At 39.5% G+C, this 19,842-nt stretch overlaps 1 protein-coding gene across 1 annotated transcript in view; it reads right to left on the reverse strand.

The window, feature by feature from the left end:
* lamc3 (laminin, gamma 3) overlaps positions 1-16,339 on the reverse strand; it is a 123,907-nt gene extending 107,568 nt beyond the window's left edge. Inside the window, exons 1-2 of the mRNA XM_075455921.1 lie at positions 15,785-16,339; positions 6,353-6,657 (exon numbers count right to left, since the gene is read on the reverse strand). Coding sequence (XP_075312036.1) covers positions 6,353-6,657; positions 15,785-16,178 — 699 coding nt within the window. The 5' untranslated portion in view covers positions 16,179-16,339. The remainder of the gene's footprint in view (positions 1-6,352; positions 6,658-15,784) is intronic.
* Between the last annotated feature and the right edge of the window lie 3,503 nt (positions 16,340-19,842).

The raw sequence follows: 19,842 nt of genomic DNA on the forward strand, positions 1-19,842 counted from the left end.
GTTTAAATTCCTAATCTGTATCTTCCCTCTGAAAAGAGCGAATGTAACGAGACGTGCATTAAAAGAATGGAAAAGGCAAGTCTTTCCACAAATCTTAATGCAGTTAAACAAAGCCTGTGCTTTGTGACACGTTCCTAATGAAAAGATTTTTTTCACAGACTGAATACAGGGGAGGTTTTTCCCCACTCACTAATGCTGAAACTGATAGATTTTTCCGTCCATATGTTCACACTGATTCATTATAGGAGTGCAGGAATGATGATTGAATGATGGCTGATGCGAGGAGAAACAGGGGCCAGGCTGAAGGTGTGGACAAACTTGTGAATCAGACTTTCTAAGTCAAGCAGCTGTTGGATTAGTGTGAAAACGTAGTCTGTTTCACTTGACATCAGTCTGCGAAACAGAAACCAGTCTTTTTATGTCGGAGAAATGATTTCAGATCCTTTAAATGATCAGAATTTACTTAAGTCTATCAACAGCTTGTCAGATTGTGAAGATAACTTATTTTCTTCTGGATGAATATGAAAATCCTTTTACAGCCATAAATTCCCAGCTAAATTATATACCTAAACATATTCACTGTTTTGCTCTTAGAATATTCAGCTGCTAGAAGGATGGCTGGATAAATAAATGGATGGAGACAGTAGATGGATACCTCGTTTATCATGTTAGGGAAATTGATTTAAATTGAGAGCATAGCTAAGGATTAGACCAAATCTTTTCGGAGCTATTAAGGTTAAAAGTTTTAACAACCTTTAAACCAATCTATTTCAAGCCATGCAAGTGTAACATAGAGAGCCGCTGTAATCTTATTGGTTTAAGTATTAAATATAGGAGGTGTTAATTGTCTACTCAGCATTTTGCAGCTTGTCTCAAACAACAAAAAATGTTTCTGTTGCGTTACAGTCATTTCCGTTGCTTTGTTTTTATATGAAGTGGAAAGTAGGGATGAGGTGCATTCTTGTTAGAAGACATAAACAGTTTTTAAACTAAGCGCATTTACCCAGAAATCCTAATTGTGTGCTGAAATCCAGACTGCAAGTGATCTAAAGAACCAGTATTACATTGCAAAATGTTAACTTCCAGTAATTTTCTGCTTATGTTTCAGGAGAGTTATCCCAACAATATATGCTTAATCAGTAGTTTAGAATATTCCGTATTTGTGCCTCATTTCTGTCTATACTCTGAATATTGTGAAGTACTCACAATAGATCTCGATTTACTTAACCGTATACTCAACAGTAAGACACGTGAACAAACTTAACGGATAACAATGTTTTCTGGCAAGAGTGGTCAGGAGTTTGGATTATTGGTTCATCCTTTTTGGAAGAACATTCAGGTATTAATCTAAATTATTTTGATTTGAGTCCCCTTAGTCTTTCAGTTTCTCTTTTGAGTAGTATTCATTGGCTCTTTGGATCATTTTACTACTTTTTTTGCTTCATTTGGCTACGCTGTTCTAAATTTATTCTGTTTACTGATTTAAAGATTGCAATTTGCTTTCAAACTTCATCTGCCTGGCTTGCAAATGTGCCCCCCTACCCCCAACTGAGCTGTGGTGATGAAATATTCTTTTAACACACCAGTTGTGTAGACAGTAGGGTGTATACACCAATTAGCGCACTAAGTGCATAACTGAATGTTGCGTATAAGGCAATCCACGAATAACACGTTAATTCTGACATTCACGCGGATGTTACTTTGACACTATGCCACCCACTTAATCATTTTCTACAGTTGGGTGTTGTGAACTGCATAATCACAGTAAGGGGCATTTACAAATCATTTTATGTCATACCAAAAGTCTGACAACACGTTTAAAAATAGTCTGATAATAATAAGTAATAGCTTTAAGAAGCTAATATAATGAAACAAATCCGAGCTCTGTATGAAAATGATGAAAAATGTCCTTTTTTTTTTTTTAACAGCTTCCAGCTGATGGAGCGTACAGAGATTTTAACGGTTTTGTGGACACACCTTGATGCACCTCGTTTTCAGTTGTTCAAGAAGATTACGAGATGAATGTGTTTCCTGGAGCTGAGCTTTAACAGGTAAAGACTTAAGTTAGGTCTACTGGGCAAATCAGACAGATAAGGATTGTGTTCCCCAAAAAATTTCACTCCACTTAAAGTGTACACTTCTTTCATCTTTTCTAATTCTAGCCAAGATGTTTATTAGAGATCAAAGCGAGGGTGAACCTACCCTGACCACATGCCCTTTCCTCCTATCACATGATTCTCAAACAACCTGCTTTCCCATTTTTCCCATTTTTCTCATTTTTTTTCCCGTATTCCTTCATTCCTTAAACCAACGTAATCCTTTCCTGGCAAGAAGGAGGAGTTTCTCTGTGGGTTAATGCATCGTGCATCCTTTTCTAGCTGACAACATAGTGCTCACTTTGCAAAACTTCAGGAGCATAGACTCAATCCTCTGTCCTACAAACCTAGACTGTTGCTAGCTATTGTCCCAGGCTGCCAGTGGCCAGGCTTACATAATAAATAGAAAGAAGCTGAAATAGGACAGTGGTAGATAGTGTAACGGGATTCATCGGAAAAGGACAATTTAATAATCTCTTAGCAAACCGGGCTGCCATACCGCAGCTATCTTTTTTTTTTTTTTTGCAAGACTTTTAGGAGTGCTCTCATGCAAAAAATTGTAGAAGCACCGGCACAAGAGGTGAAGTAAGTAAAGTAATACACACTGGGCGGATGAGGCAGGGAATAATAGGATGGGAGGAAAGATTTGTGTGCTTGTCGAAACATCCAGAGAGGTCTTTTTGGACTGTGGGTTAAGAGGCTCTTGCTAAGCCACAGACATATTTATTTTTCATTCACCCTCTATTCATTGTTGTCCCCGCAGGATAGAAGGAGTTGAATCTCTGAAGCCAAATCCAGTCCTTCCCTTTTCATACAGCTGTTTGTCGTCTTACTGACAGTAGCCTGCCACACAATGTGCCAAACCTATAAATGCACTAAAGCTAATCCAATAGAGCATTTAATTCCTGTTTTCACTCTCTGCAGATACACGGAGACCTCGCCTTGCAGAGATGAGTAGAAAACGTCCCGCTAATCCTGCTACTCAGTGCAGTTAGGCGTACGCTTGAGAGCTGATGTGGCTTTACTCCTGCTGTCTACGCTTCATCTTTTCCAAGTTTCAAATGGGATCACTCTTAAGGAAAGCTACTTCTTTCTACTCCACAGGAGGTACCCGAGGCATTACACATTCAGAGTGCCATGGTTGATGAGAGGGGAGGTTTTATGAGGAGACAACATCTGGCAATAGAAAAGTGTGTTTTTGTGCAGCAGGGGGTGGAAATTGGGTACATGTTGAAGCTAAGAGCAGGCTTCACCTCCCCACTTTCTTCTTAAGTCATACATCTTACTGACGTTTAGCATACAAATAATTACAAGCAAATGAAACGCACCAGCCCGACAAAAAGAATCTGTCCTTTTGGTTGGAGTCAGGCTCCCAAATATTCTGACATGTTTTGCAGATGAGCTAAATTAATAAAAGAAAATTGTTAGGAAGAATAAGGTTTACCTACAATGAAGCCAAATAACCTTGAAATCCATTTATAATAATTGTATACAGCAAAGAGAGTTTCTTGGCAGGAAATGCAGGACACAAAACTCCCTCAACTTGGGTTTGGGAGATTACTTCCTTCCCTAAGGTTGGAGCAAGTCATGGTTATGCCAGGTTACACAGCAATTCCCCCACATATCCTCGCTTACTCTTCTTATTTAATGATGTGGAGGAGGACAGTTTTCTTCACAGAGCCGCGAGTGTTGCTTTACCAAACATGTTTTTCCTCACCAAGCTTTAGGAGAATGTACAGAAAAAGGTCGGCATCATTTTTATTATTGTTTTGATGAGGACTCTGCACATGCAAGGGGTTATAACTGGAGGCTGGCCATCGCAGCTTCCTTCTAAACTTGAACTAAATCAGTGTTTATGATGCAGACTGTGCACGGAGGAAATGTTGGTTGTTGTTGTGCAGATGACGAATAAAAATAACATCATACAGTATGGAACTGTGGAGAAAAGCAAAATGGCCAGTGGGAGGCTGATATGTTGTCCACATCCCTGATTTTGACAGAGGCAGAGGAACTAAAAAAAGGTTTCCTGTCACTTCATCCAAGCCAGGGTCATTTATTGTTGTCGCTTCTTCAGTCAGTGAGCTGCTTTATTGTATTATTGTTGTTGCTTCAGGTTTGTGGGATAGCAACACGGCGGGGAACTGTAGTTCTGCGTGCGTTTATGAGATGACGCATGCTCACCTTTGCGTATATATTTCCATGTTTCCTGCTTATGTGTGAGAGCAAAGTGCTGTCACTTCTGACAAAACCATCAGTGATGTGTTCTTGATTTAACGCTAATCACTGGACCAAGCTACTGTGATTTCTCCAACACATCACCTTCCCTGGAGAATGTTCATTCGGCTGTTTATTTCGTAGAAATAAATCACAGATATGTTACAAAACCTCTAAGATTAACCGCTGAAGATTTTGGCTTAATTATTTCTTTTCTTTTCATTCATAAATGAATGAATGAATGAAGGAGCCCATATGTTTTTCATTTATTCTGTTGTGCATTTTCTATATAAGTAACACTGTTTTGGGTTCTTTGGTCGACTTTATAACTTTCCATTTTGTTCGAACTTGCTTCAAATGTTCTTTTACCTGCAGACTATGGCATATTTAGACTTGTGAAGGTACGATTTAGAAATGTAAATTACAAAGTGAATTTAAATTTTTTTTGCCTTTCATATTGATAAAAAGGCCTGTAATTACAATAATTTCACTTATTTAGGAATGTTGTATATATGGAATGGGATGGGAGCAAAATGCGTTTCCCCCACGAAATAGAAGGTTGCCTTAAGTGTCAGTGTCAGTATAGTTATAATATTTTACTACTATTTTTGCTGTCAGCCATTTCAAACTAACAATTTGCACTGTTGCTCGAACAGCCACCAGAATTTATGACAAAAACACTATTTTTAGCTCCAAAAATACCGTAGAAGCTCCTTATAATTCAGAACTTTAGACACTAAAATATCCTCTGTGGACAGGACTGAACAAGAGGGGTATACAAAGAAAATCGCCTGAATTATCTATGTGGCACATTGAAGCATACTTGAAATACACCTTTTTACACATGTGAGATTTACATTAATTTGCATTTCCGTTAAGCTCAAGCTGAACTCAAAACTTTCTGTCATTACGCTCCGCTTTCTCTCCCTTTTCCTTTTACATCTGCTAGTTTCCCTATAAAGTAGATTTATGAAGCCCCAGGTTGCTCAAGTGGAACATTTTTCATTTTACACTAAATTGTTTTGCATCAGTTCAAAGTGATCTATCTGAAAACTGAAATTGAAGAAAAACTGAAATATCAAAAGCTGTCTCAGAATCAGAGGAACATGGTGGATTTCTGCATCTGACAGAGTATCTGTTGGCCTGTCAGGCTGGCTAATTTAGCCTCCTGATCAACTATTTGATTTATCAATTCAATGATAATATTGTATTGTTTATAGCAGTCCCGTGGGATCTCTGTTCTAACTAGATAACTAACTGTGCGGTGATGGGGCAGTGCACATTTTCTGTAGATGTTTATCCATTGCAAGTTACTGTAAGCAAGGCTGAGACCTGTTAATCATGTTGCATAAATTCATTTCCCCTTGTGGCAAAAACAGCCACTGCTACACACAACATCAAAGATTCTCAATAATTAATAACGAGAGAAGTCTCAAAGTTTTTCATATATGTAGAGACACACTTCACATGCATGGACAGATGAATGCACACAGCACTTACAGCCCTGTCAAAGAAAAATTGAGCGGCTGTATTTAGTGCTTTATTTAGTCACGTTCTGCTATGATTTACTGTACCCGCCCCTCCAAGGCTCACCCTCAAGAGGCTACCATTAATGCAGGACGGCCCTCTCAAGGCTTCATCCATGTTAATCACAGCTAAACATGACATTAGATTCACTTCAACTGCTTTGAAAAACTGAAAGGCATACATGGAGCGTACATTCTCCAATGTAAACATGTTTCTTAAATAAGGTCAAGAGTAGGATCATCTATAATCCATTATGGATTGTTTGCAAGATTTTGCAATGGCATACATGAAAAGGAAGCAAAAAATGAAATGCTTTTCATCTTTCATCAACAGAAAACACTTGTTTCTTTTAGGAAATTATTATATTTTTTGATTAAGTAGCTCTTGCCCTTCATGATCATATGGGAGAAATTGCCTTCTGGTTATTTGTGTATTCAACAAAGGTATTGATAGAATACTTTCAACATAATAACTGCAGAGCACACATAATAATGCATACAAGAATGCACGCTCACCTGCAACAAAAGGCTTTGGTCAAAGTTGTATGCGCTTGGCCGGCCTTCCAAGGTGGAAAAAGCCACGTTTCCTCCAGTGAGGGGAGAGATATCACTGAACTCGTCTGTACATAAAGCGGCCCTTTCATCATCTCCTGGGCGAATATAACCTTTGGCATCCTTCCGGTAAGTCTTCCTACACGAGGCGCTGTAATATTGGTAAGGTAACCAGGGCCCATCCTCTTCTGTACGCTTGTAAATGGCGAAGCTCTCCGGCCGACTGGTGTAGAACTTCAGTCGTAAATAGGTTATCTCAAAGGCTTTCCCTATGGAAGACAAATTGTATCAGCTTTTAATAGAATCATTACAACAATTTGTATTTAAACAAGATTCGTTGTTGTTGTATGGACAGATTGGCTCCGTTATGTAAGAGACTGTGGGGTGATAGTTTAAGTGTCTGGGATCACTGAAAAAAAACTGACAGAGCTGCATTAGGGGGATAGTTGATAGACTTAATTTCCTGTTCCTGTATGCAGGATAAATGAATGTCATTCCAGCAGGGGCAGAGGCATTACCAGGATTGTTGTCTCAACATCCAGATTATAATCAGCCCCCAAAAATGAAACCAGTTAAAGAGAAAAGATGCTTTTTCTTTCCCTCGCGGCACAAGTAGCACAGAAAAGGCCGGTGGTTGCAAACATCAAAGACAGGAGAAAAGGCTGGACCGTGTTATCTGATTTGAACTGAGTCTGATACAACATTTGAGATGGGAAAGGAAAGTAGGCGGTTTAATCAATAGAAGGGGCATTAATCAAAAAAGATATGAGCGTCATAAAAGGCTGAGTATGATATAGAATAAAAAACATAGCTGATAAAGCAGGATATCCAAAGATATCAAAGTTTTAATCACTGAGACACACAGAAAGTATACAGACAACAAACATCCACAAACACTCAATTACCTACCTGGGCTTAGCAGTTTAATGAGGCCCGATTTAGGTGCTGTTTACAGATTCAAAACTTATCACAAGATTTGTAAAGAACGACTAGTTCATAAACTTGCCCTATGATTAGTTGACATATCAGTATGTAATGTTATTTTCTTGTAAGACAGAAACCGATTGGATTTAAGGTAAACCACCTAATCTGTCCTCAAAGCTGGAAAAAAATCGAAGCTGGTGCGTGTGATGTCAGAATATTTAAATAGAACGAGGCATTGTTGGACTGCACGACAGAAAGAAGTGCTGGTGGAGTTGGACATTGCTTTTTTTTGTCTAGAAATCAGTTGAGTTATTATTCAGTTAGATAGAAAATGGAAATAACAAGCTGGGTTATCAGCTGTTGTGATCATCCTCAGAAACAGCATGAAATTTCTATCTCTTTCAGCTTTCCAACTTGGAAATTGGATTAAGACCGTTTATTTTGTGTTGTTTTGCTCTTCTGTTTAGCTTCTCTTTGTAATCTTGATATTTACCAGCTCTCTCTTGCTCCCTGTCGCCAGTTTCTTCTTTTTTTTTTTTGATAGTCTGTATTTGGTTTGGTTGGGTGCTCGGCAAAAATTCCATACAATATGGTGATCGCTACCCAGAAAGCACCATGATGGTGCTGTCCTTTTTTCTATAAGAAGCAGGATAAACGTTTTCTCCTCGATCAGAATTTTCTTCGTGATGGCATCACTTCCACATCAAACTATTTGCTTTCAACTGAAACAGCCAGTATATAATTATTACAATACAATGCTTTAACATTCAAGCTAAAATAGCAAATATGAGGTGATTTTGACCAATTGGAAAAAACAACTTCTCTGCAATCGGTAGTTTACCCTTTTTAAAAACTAACCTCTCAACTGTGATGTTACACCTCTAGAACATTCTTTTGCAGGTTTCTGTAAAGGCAATATGGTTTGCAAAAACAGTCTCTGACCTTAAACTCACACCAACATAATGCTTGGTTGTTTATTCGACAAGCTAAATAAAATGATCTGAATTACTCAATGAAAAAAAACAACAATTCTTCTTTTTTATTATTTATTATCGCGTTAACTTGTTAATTTTTTAACGCCAATACATATTTTATTGCGCATTAACACAGGTTTTATTCTTTTTATTTAAAAAAACCAAACAAATTTTTTAAAAATATTTGGGGCTTTTGTGCCTTTAATGCATAGGAAAGTTCAGAGAGACAGGAAGCAGGGGGCAGAGAGAGGGGGAACAACACGCAGCACAGGGCAATCCGATACTTGAACCGGGGCCAGCTGCAGCGAGGACTATAGCCTCTTGTACATGGGGAGTCTGCTCAACCCACTACGCCACAGACCACCCCTGTTTTATTGTTATTTTTATTATTGTAAAAGTCTGTTGCTCACAGGCTTTTATTTTGTAAAAGTCTGTTGCTGTCTGCTACAGAACCGCAAAAGGAAGTAATTAGCGGATCCACCAAACATGGAGAAGGGTACGGAACTTTTACTCGGCCATTTTCATTTTAAAGTACTTCCAGACGGCGGAGTCGACAGAACCAAAGTCACCTGTAAACACTGCCAAGTTGAATTGTCTTATCACCGTAGTAGTTCCAGTCTAAAATATCACTTAAAGGCAAAACACACAACTGATAGCAGCAAGTCATTCAAGGAAACAGACAGTGGAGCGAGGCTTCTACATAAAAACTACATAAAAATGCTGATGTTAAAAGTGTGTTTGCACAACAAATGTTATGACACTTTCATTCATATGGCAGTACATTAAAAACTATACACTACTTTTGAATTAATTTTTGGATTTTGCGTACAAATGGGATTAATCGTGATTAAACAGGGAAATCATGTGAGTACTTAGATTAAAAATTTTAATCGTCGCCCAGCCCTAATTTTAAAATCAGGAATCATAACATTTTGGTATATTTTTCTAAGCAGTCTGCTCTACTTTTATGTACAACTGAATTTGTCAGCAACACAAAGTTCCAGTATGTATTACATAAGGCTGTCTAGTTCATAATTTGTTTGGTAGTGTGGAATATTGTTAAAATAAGAATTATGAAGATGGTGATTTAAGGTGGTAACTGCTCTGATGAAGCTGATTTTATTTTTTCTTGTGGCTGTCGAATTTCCTTACAACAGCTATTTTCTAACTTAGTTGTGACTACAAGTCATTTCAAATAATCATAAACGGAAAGAAAATGCATCCAAGGTCCTTGATTCTGCACTGCTTTGTTATGAATTATAGATAACTTGAGGGTACAACAGCGCATGCATTTCACATCTCATTACCGGTTTGCATTTAATGTCTATAAGGGTCACCATTTGCCCACAGGCCACACAGCTCATGATCTAAATGGTCGAAGGACTTTAATTGGTACAGTCTGTCAGAGCAAGGGGAGAGTGGAGGGAAAATGAGGGCTTTTTCGTAAATTCGAATTCCCCCCAAATGAACGTCAATTTGTGAAACTGATAAATGTATTTCTGTGTACTGTCTCACAATAGAAATAAGGAGATATTTGCATGTTTCACGCATTTCTATTTGGGTAGGTTTTTAGGGGGATTTCAAAGCCATAACCAGGTTGTACTGTAATTGCTGCTGCAATTAGTTAAAGACGTGCAAAGTAATCTTTGAAGGTGCACAATGAGAGGATGAGTCTACCAGGTAGATCATAATCAAGGGAGAAGAAAGACTTGGAGCATGCATTTTCCACCCTTTTTAGCATGCTGCACATTGAGTAGGCTTGAACTAATGGATTAATTCTCTTTACAATGATTTCAGTATGGGCAGCTGCAGTTGGAACGAAAGAGATTAACAGCAACGATGTTTTCCTAATTTGGTTTTGTAAGAAAGCTGACATCTTCCTCCCTAATCTCAAAGCAAACAGATACTCAATGAGGTTTTTTTTTTGATTGAGCAGTGTCATTTCCTCTCCTCATGTTTACTCACTAGTCAAACAGCAATCTTGGAGCCAAATCAGGGAGGCTTAAAAAGTCATATTTCCTGAATATGAACATACATCCACATATCTGCTAACTGTTGCTCGGCTTAAAAGGGGATTAACTGGGCAGGCACGAACTGAAGTCATATTGAGACCAGGACGAGGAGTAACATGTTCAACATCTCTTAACAGGCTTCTTCAGTGCTCTCCTGAGTGTTTTAATCAACATCATTTGATACTAAGCCTCAGTCGCTCTCCACACTCATAGAGGGATTCTATCTGCTCTTATGGCTGTAATGGCATCTGTTGCTTCTCTCTGCCAAGTCAGAACTAGGCATCTTTGAGACTTGTCTCTCTAGAAATCTTTAATGGAATCTTTCATCTAGGAGCTCTAAGATCATTTAGCTTTCATTTCCTCCCTGCGTGAGGTGAGCTCAGCCCTGCTGAGGCAAAAAAAAACATAAAGGACACAGAAGATGAAACATTTGCCGGATATCCCCCGCGATGAAAAGCTGACTAATTGCAAAGGATATTTGTTTGTTTCGATGGTTAATGTCTAATGATTCGTGAATCAAGATCTATAATGTATTCGAGAGTTGATGAAGGCACAACAGTGTGCAATCATTAGGTTATATGGCCACAGCGGGGGGGGAGAGAGAGAATGTGTAATCATTTTCAAGTTGCTCACCAGCAAAGTAAAATGAAACAAAAAATAGAAGTTTAGTTTTTATCAGTTTTCACAGTTCACTTTGAATCAAAGATCTGTCTTTAGACGGTAAGTGGAAGGTCTCTGAGCACTGAAAACTGAGTTTGAAACCCTCTAAAACACCCTTGCGTGGCTTCACACATTTGATGGTGAATAATGCATCTCAGAGTAAGTTTCTAGTGTCTGTGCACGCTTGTGAAATTGCTTTTCTGACACTGATTACTAAGAAGGCTGGTGTAAGCTGCAGAGGTAGCCCACTGTCTGAACTCTACTGAGTCATCCGTGTCAACCTAACACAGCTGCTGCTGTCTGCCCAGACTCAGACTAAACTACTCAAAAAGTGTTGTACAACTATTTACAACCTGTTTACTCCACAGCCTGAGAGTGTTGCGATCTTTAAATAAATGAACGAGTACATTTAGGTTACAGTCTCGCAACATCTCAGAGTCTAGAAATGAATTTTCATTGCATATAAAGGTTTATTTTTTAAATGTTGAGCCAATAATCTGGCTGTGAAAGGACCATGCCAACTGTGGCAGTCTTTTATCGTCATTTCAAATCAGAGACAGGATGTTGCTTTTCTTTGAAGGCGCTGATGAGAACCAGCTGTACACATCAATGTGTGCTGATAGAATGTGTGTTTCTTTGTGGGAAAAACCTGACCCCAATTCCTTACCATCAAACCAGCATTTTCTTTATTCCCCCCCCGCAACCCCTTTTCCTCATTATGTTTTGTTTGCTCCCCTCGAAGCAGCCTGACTCAACCTTTTCTCTCTACTCTACCACAGACCCACACTGACCTGGCTGAAATGTGTGTCCCTGCATCCTACTGCTGTGTTTATCATCCCAGCATTTGCCTTGTTTCCCTTCAGAGAGAGCTTGTTTGGTTTGGAGAGGCGAAAGAAAGCAGTAATGTCAACGGCACCCCCCACCAGCAGCCCAGATGGACCACAGAGCTTTCATATGCACCAAAAGGATGCCACACATACAGAAAATTTTGGGATATTCAGTTACACGACATTTAGTGTTATGACAACTTAATTGTCATACATTTAGGAATACAGAGACCGAAACATCATAGGAGCAACGGCAATTTAGTCAGTGGGAGACAGAGATATGGGTGCTGGGTTTGTTTAAGGAAAAACAAGCCCTCTAGGTAAGGCAGAAAACACTTATGTAGCAGAAGCAAAAGCCAAGTCTTAGCAGGAGAATACCAACAACAAAGCCTCAAAACAGAGCCAGACATCTACTTGCTATTGGAAATCAATATTCTCCATCTGGTGGAGGCGCTTCCTGCTTTCAGACCACGTGATCTAACCGTTCATCTGTGGTCAGAACTCTGACATTTTCACATTCTGTCATTATATTGTGCTTGTGTCTCGTTCCTTTGAAGCGCAGCTTTTTGACAGGCAGGTCCCACTCTCTGCCAACAGAAGTGGACTTTTCTCACACACACACATGTATATACACGTTAGGGGACTCGGTTATTGTTTTTCAACCCTTTGTTCAATAGTAAACAATATTTTCAAAATAACAGAGGATCGGATCGATCATGGAGGCAAACCTACAGAGAATTAGTACCCGACTCTATAGAACTGTGCAGCATTGGGAAGTTCAATATTGTTACATTTTCAACAGCACTTTCTTTTTGACGGAGTCCTGGATCCAGAGGAGGCAACAGACCTCAGCCACGAGGCATTACATGTCCTCTGGTGCGAATTTTGCCCTTGTTTGTGGTCTTTATAGAAGCTTTCGCTGTCAGGAGCAAAAATCCACTGTAATCAGGAGGGCTGGGTATCGCTACTGATTTCTCAAGTCAATTCAATTCCAATTCAGAAGGTCACGATTCAATTTAATGTTCGATTCAATTCGATATCGATTCAAATGATTCAGTTTTAATACAAATTTGGCTCGGCTACAAATGGATTGTCACAAAAATAACTACAAACAAGGAATAAATCGAATACACTCTTTGTTCAGGCACAGTATCGGTCAGCATATTTTCTATATTCAAAATTCCGCCACACATCTACCTTCAGGCATGTAGGTGTCGCTGATGGTGTTGTTGCTTCTCTCAGGATTTCCCGTCTCCGCACTGTTCAGGCTGTACCCGACACATGCAGACTTGTCTTGTAAAACTAGTCTCGCCCAACAAGATTCCTAATGCAGATAATGCCGAAAATTGAACATATTGACAATTGATCAAGGACCGATATTGGATTTTTCAAATGAACATTGATTTGAATTGGAAAATCTTTTCTGACAGTGACTGGATGTGTTGAGTCCCAGATACAGGGAACACTTTTATTCCAAAAAATGGTTAATTTCTAACTGTAAATTAAGGATTTCACTCGTCCGGATACTGAGGTTGTCACCCAGTGGGGTATGGCGGAACAAAATAGTTGATGAAAGGGATGAAACACTATTATTTTTCATTTCTTTTGGCTTAAACTTTGTTGCCATGTGTAGGCACGTACTCTTTGTTCTGTGCCTCTTGTGCTTTTGTGGATTTTCTCTGGGTGCTCCAGTTTCCACCAAAAGACATGCGTGTTACGTGTCTTAGGGATTGGTGGTTGTGCACTGGGATGGATGTCAGTGTCTCAGTGTCTTTCATTGTAAAACAGCACGCTCTTTAAAGCGTACGGCTTCTTTTTGTGTAACGACTCTACCAGCCTGACCAGCCTTATTGCTTTCATAGTCTTTACATCCATTGTTAGTGGCACATGATTCAAATGAAGCTGTTTTAGTACTTATGTAGCAGTCTTGTCATGGTTTGGGCATTTTCTTTTATTCTTTCTCTTTTATTTCCAAATATTTTGCCACCTGTTTTGTTACCTAACTGAGTTTAGTGTTCTTTCCTGTGTTGGCAGGATCTTTTAATTGTTACAGCCTCATTCCATAACTTCACACCCTGTTCCGAGTTGTTTGCATATCTGTATTGTTTACATGCAGTATAGTACTGCTACAAGCTGATAATCAAATTACATGGCGAGGGCTGCATTCTAAAGTGTTATTTCAGGATAAAAGTCGACTGTGGTCATGTCTACATTTTGTTCTGAAGAAAAACCTTTGTGACCTTTAGCCTATTTATTTCTTTTGGCTAGTATTAGCTCTTATCTAAACACTGGAAAAGTATCCATTTGTTATTTTGTTTTCCCAGTTTTCTTTTTCCTTTTTTTTTTCCAATCTGGATATATAATGCCACAACATACAGATAATCACTAATGTGAAAGAACTTATTCCACTTTTTCTGGTTGATAATCCCAAAATGCTAGAAATGGCAAATTCTCTCAAAGTGGAATTTTCTGCTTATACCATTTTCATAACCGCTGTTTGCTGTGCAGGTCAGTTTGACGTGGGTTTGCTGTCTTGGTAACAACCTTCCTATGGCAGTGATACCGCTGATGCCTCAACCAAGAGAGGGCCATGGTGGAGCTGTGTTTTCACTCCCGATTGTTTACGTACGAATCTATTTGTTTTGTGTATGTGTCTTTATGTTTGTTTGACTATCTGTCAGTAAATAGATAGTCGACTGGCAAATACTGCCAGTTGACTATCATGAACTGTGGTGAAGGGGTAGAGAAAGGAGGAGGAACCTTTTCAATTTAGGTTAATCAAAATTTGAAAGTACTTGGGAGTCTTGGGAGTTTATTTTGAAAGATGTACAGATTAAAGTTAAGCTATAGTAATGGTGTTATATGGTGACATATCGAATTGCATCGAAAAAATTGTAGCCACTAAATTTAGCTCAGTCTATATCAGCTATTTCCCCAGTTCTGTTCAAACTTTCCTCAAAGTGATGGGGAAATGAACATGTGGCTCTGGGAAAAGGACTCTGGCTGGGAGGTAAATGAAACTTTTGAATTCCAAATGTATTTTATGGAAATGCCAGCCTAACTTCAGTCCCTCACCAACCCACCTCACCCCCCCCACCCGGCCCTTCTATTATCACTACCTGTAAAACTGAGGGCTTTACTGCAGGACACACGTGAAAACACTAAATTTAACCGGTTGCAGAGGACTTTATGATGAATTTGAAATATCACAGTGTGAAAGTGCAAATAGGAAGGTATAATGGTTACATAACATGATCAATTGTGACCAAACTACAGCCCAAATCCTGCTGGAGCCATGTGAACCACCAGTATGCATGCTGATTATAGTCTAGGTTGTATGTTAATAGAAAAATATTATCATATTAAGATCTGACTGCTTTGTGTTTGAGTGGGCATAGGAGCTCAATGAAAAAGGCACAGTAAACCCCCAGATCCTTACTCTGTTTCTATTTTTCCATGTCAGGTTAAACTGTATATCCTTGTCATGCAAGTATATACAGTGTAAATCAGCAAAGTGCCTTTGCAACAACTACACGCCATATCTGGTCCAAATTGAGTTTTATGAAGATGGGTCTAGACTGAATAATGCAAATCATGTGTTGGTCAGGACATCTGTTTTGATTTACCAGTTCCCCCATCCCCCGTGGGCTTGCAGTACACAAAACAATGCGTCAAAATGCTTGCTGCAAAGAAAAGTGAAAAGTTAAGGATGTTAAATTCAGATGGTGTGAGAACAATTGACATGCATTGCTGTGAGATCTCCAGGCTCCAAATTCTCTTCCCTGGATACACAAAACTCAATGCACATGCAAAGCTTTCTGGTACATGAAATGGTAATACAAGGGTAATACACATAGCATTATAGACCGAAGCAATACCCTGAGCGTTCAAATACTTGATTTGGATCACTCTGCCTGATCATAAACACAACAAATTGAGGAAACTCTGTCCCTTTAACTCAGGAGTCAAACTGAAAGCAGAGTGTGCTGCTGCTCTTACCGAGGTGGAGGGTGAGGTTGACAGATTTGGGATACTGGATGCCATAGTACATGGACTGACTCTGCCACCACGTGGGCTCGTCATTCCTGTGAAAGTCATTCAGGAAGCTGGCATTGTGGCTCAGGTGTGGATGTGAAGCATCACAGTAGTGACATGCGCGCGTTGAGCCAGTCTGCATGCAGTAGTCCTCAGGTGGGGAACCGCACACATTTGACGCTACTACAGTGCGATTGAAGGCAACATTCTCAAACTTGGGCATACAAAAGCTTGGAACTCCCTCCTCGTCATAACAGGAGTCCATTGCGGCCCAAGCAAGAGGCCGGCGGTGCAGAGGAAGAGAGAGCATAAGGGCCAGGAGATGACAGCTCACAACAAAGGATTTATCCATGTCCATAATTAGATTTACTCTACACACAGACTTCACACTTTAATTTAAAGATTAAAACACATAAAGACTCTAACTTGAGATAAATATTCCAACAGCAGAAATAAAAAATAAAAAGTAGTCCAGTCCAAAAGCTTCTTTGTCTCCTGCTTTGCCTCTGCCGGGTCTACAACATATGTTCCCCCTCTGTGGAGTGGAATTAAGTTTCCGCAGGATCCCTACACTTCAGGAACAGTATGAGGCAGAGGAGGGGCAAGGGTGGGGGCTGAAAGATCAAAAGACCCTCAAACTCTTCCTCCTGCTGGTCAACACGAATGCTGCACCACCGCCGGCTCCAGCTGTAACGCAGGCCCGGTTAAAAAAAATGCAATCTGGCCAGAAAACACATTCTCAACACGCAGCTTTTTAAATGTTCCAGCGGGGAGACTCTTACACCTCTGGGTTTTAAGATAGCGTGTAACAAAGCGCCTGCATGTTACCACTTATAGGAACAGAAAATATCATCGATATGGTTTAAAAAACGTGCTCGGCTCTTTGCCTCACGGCAGGACATGCTAGTAAATGCTGACTGTAATAATTCACTAAAGGTGCTAAAACTGTCTGGAATATTTCATCAGGCATGCATCATCTCCATAAAGGAATGTCACTCAGGGGAGTTCTGCCCCCTAAAGGAGCGTTTTATTTTTTTAAAGCGCTGCATAGTGTTTTCAGCTAAATCTACTCAGGACCTAGGACACTAAAATGGCAGAAGTAATTTGCAGACTGCTATAATCAGTCATTTATGCTGACCGCTTTGAGTCCTTTACTCTTTTATCGTTACCCAACCGTCAGTGTTTTATATCTCTGAGCAATGATTTAAAAGTAGGGAAACTATAGATATTGGTGAACAATTCATCCATGTATATAGAAAACATCAGACAAAAATCCAATGTCCAAGACTACATTCACACATTTTGATACTGATTATACTTGCAGTATAAAACATAAAAATATAAGGGTTTGGGGGCTGAAATCCGAGTAAGGTTCAATGTTATTTTGTACAGATGAGGCACACTCATAAATACCAAGTAACCAAAGGTTTACAGGCCCCTCCAGAGGAAGATCAAGAGATTTTTGAAAATAGAAAAAGAATTGTGAAGAGTCTGGATTGACATTTTCCATCTTACAGTGATAGAAAACCATTAGTGTACATTTGCAGATTGCAGTGACAGAGAAGGCTCCTAAATCTGAGAGATGGATATCAGGTAAGTGGATACTAATACCACTGGTTGCTCCGGAGGTGAGCATGAATGACTGGAGCTTGCTCCAAGTGGCCAAAGGGAGCCAGAGGAGAGCAATTCAAAGTGTAGTCCTGCAAGACCCTGACAGAGGGGTGTCAGCAGTAGCAAAAAGCCAAAGATGACCTGCATTAGAGTTGAACAGCATACTCAAATCTGAAAGGGAAGAGCTGAACCTGAGAAGTGTGCAAAGGCATTATACATGAGTTTTGTGCCAGATGATGTGCCTGGCGCGCGATCGCAGCCCTCGACAAATATCTATTTGCAGCCAGGACATGAACGGCAAGATACTCTACAGTTGCATCATCTGTGGAAATCTCCTTGGTCATGACCGGCTCTGGCCTGTCTCAGCTTCAGTTCAAGGTGCTCTTCCTCAGTCAGTATCGTCAAGTCTAAGTATCTAAAACATATTCATAAGTGTGGAATGAACAAATAACGTGCAGTAAAAAAGAGCACGATAAGAACTACTTACATTTTAAGAATATACTCATTTTCTGTTTGACACTTCCCAATCTATATCACTGTTTTAGTGTGTCACAACCTTCGACTGGTTCTGTATTTATAAGATGTCGTGTTGCTGAGTAACTCGTCTCATCATCCGCCTAAGTCTTGAGGATTTTTCAATTATCGGTAAGATATCTACAAAACAGTAAACATGTAAAGAACACATTGTGATGCCCCCTCATCTCTAAAAACAGATGTTCACGAGCAGTTGATTTTAAAATGACACGTTCAATTTCATTATGAGCATTTTAAAGATTATTATATAGTCACTGCTGCAGTTCATGCTTGTGATAGTGGATATATTAACCCTCATAGGGTCTTCGGGTCTGTGGGACCCATTTTCAGTTTTTAGCTTAATAAAAATGATACAAATAATTATTTTTTCAAACTAAGATTCATTGGCCTTGGCTCATTTTCTGTGAGGAACATAAATCAGAAAAAAAATTTCAATGAACCCCCCCCTCGATAAGCTGGTGACTCCTTACAGCTGCAAACGGAAGACCCTACGATGGCCTCTGGTGATATTCTTTGATATGTTGGATATCTCCTCGTACAACACCTTCGTCCAACACCTTTTGGATGTCACTGAGCCCAGAGTGGAATGGGGGAAAGCTGCAGAAGAGGCGTCTCTTTCTTGAGGAATTGGGGAAAATGTTGGTGAGACCTCAGATTGAGAGAAGACGACATCTTCCAAGTACCCCAATCTGCCATTGTGAGGAGGATTCAGGGGAAGAGGATGGTGCCACATCCTCCCAAATTACAGAACCACCATCTGCAGAGCCTGAGGTAAGTGTTTGATGCTGTTGCAGTATAATAATTCATGTTTCTGAGAGAGAGAAGTGTTAGTAAAGATCCTTATCTTTTCATTATTCTCGATGGCCGGCAACAACAAAAAGAAGCGCTGTGAAGTGTGTGGACCCAAGCAGGACAGAAAAACACAATATACATGCACCTAGTGCAAGAAGTACATATGCAATACACACACAGTGAAACTCTGCCCCTCGTGTGGTATAGTCTGGTATGAAAATAGCCGTGTTCAATGGGGCTAATGTGTTGTTCAGACAGATGTTATGTGTAAACTGACCTGACTAGGTTGAATATCTAATGAAATTCAAATAAATAATACTTGCTTCGTTTGTACATTTGTTGATTACTTTCCAGTTATAACTGTTTTATGATGAATTTCCTTATTTTGTTACATTTTAATAAGAAAATGAACAAAAACGAGTGGCATTTTTATTCATAAATTTAATTTAACAAAGGTAAAGGGAAAAAAATTGTTTATAATACTTGCAATTGGGATGGAGTAAACATCTGCAGAGTATTTTAACAAAAAAAGGTTTGATTATGTTGAATTAAAACCCCCAAAATGCAATGGGTCCACCAGACCCAGCAGGACTCCCTGTGTAACAAAAAGACAAGGACCCTATGAGGGTTAAAAACAAAGAGGGGTACAAGTGAGCGCAGATTCGTGTCATGAAGTTTTATGTCTAGAGATGTCAATTACAACATGTTCTCAGCCAAAAATGGTAGTAAAGTTGTGTTGTGGATTACCTCGGATTTGGCATTGGTTTATGCGATGCATAACTTTGAGTATCCAACACATATTTGTGAAGCACCGCCACATTCAAGAGGTGTAGAAAATCCACTAGCAGCTGGCTACCCCTATCCCCAAAAGAATCCTCTTTGTAGCAAACACTGCTGTATGTGTGTGAGTGAGTGAATAAATGAATGAGTGAAAAATCCAAACACAGTTTTCAATTTGTGCATTCTCGATACTTATCTTCATTGTCCTTGCTTCTTGGTCCCTCGCACCTTAAATTTGATTTGAGAAGAGGAGATAAGCATAGACATAAGAGAAATCCAGAATCGAGTCAACAGGCATTTAAAGA

The sequence above is a fragment of the Odontesthes bonariensis genome, chromosome 22 (genome assembly GCF_027942865.1).
Source record: "Odontesthes bonariensis isolate fOdoBon6 chromosome 22, fOdoBon6.hap1, whole genome shotgun sequence".
Lineage (NCBI taxonomy): Eukaryota > Metazoa > Chordata > Actinopteri > Atheriniformes > Atherinopsidae > Odontesthes > Odontesthes bonariensis.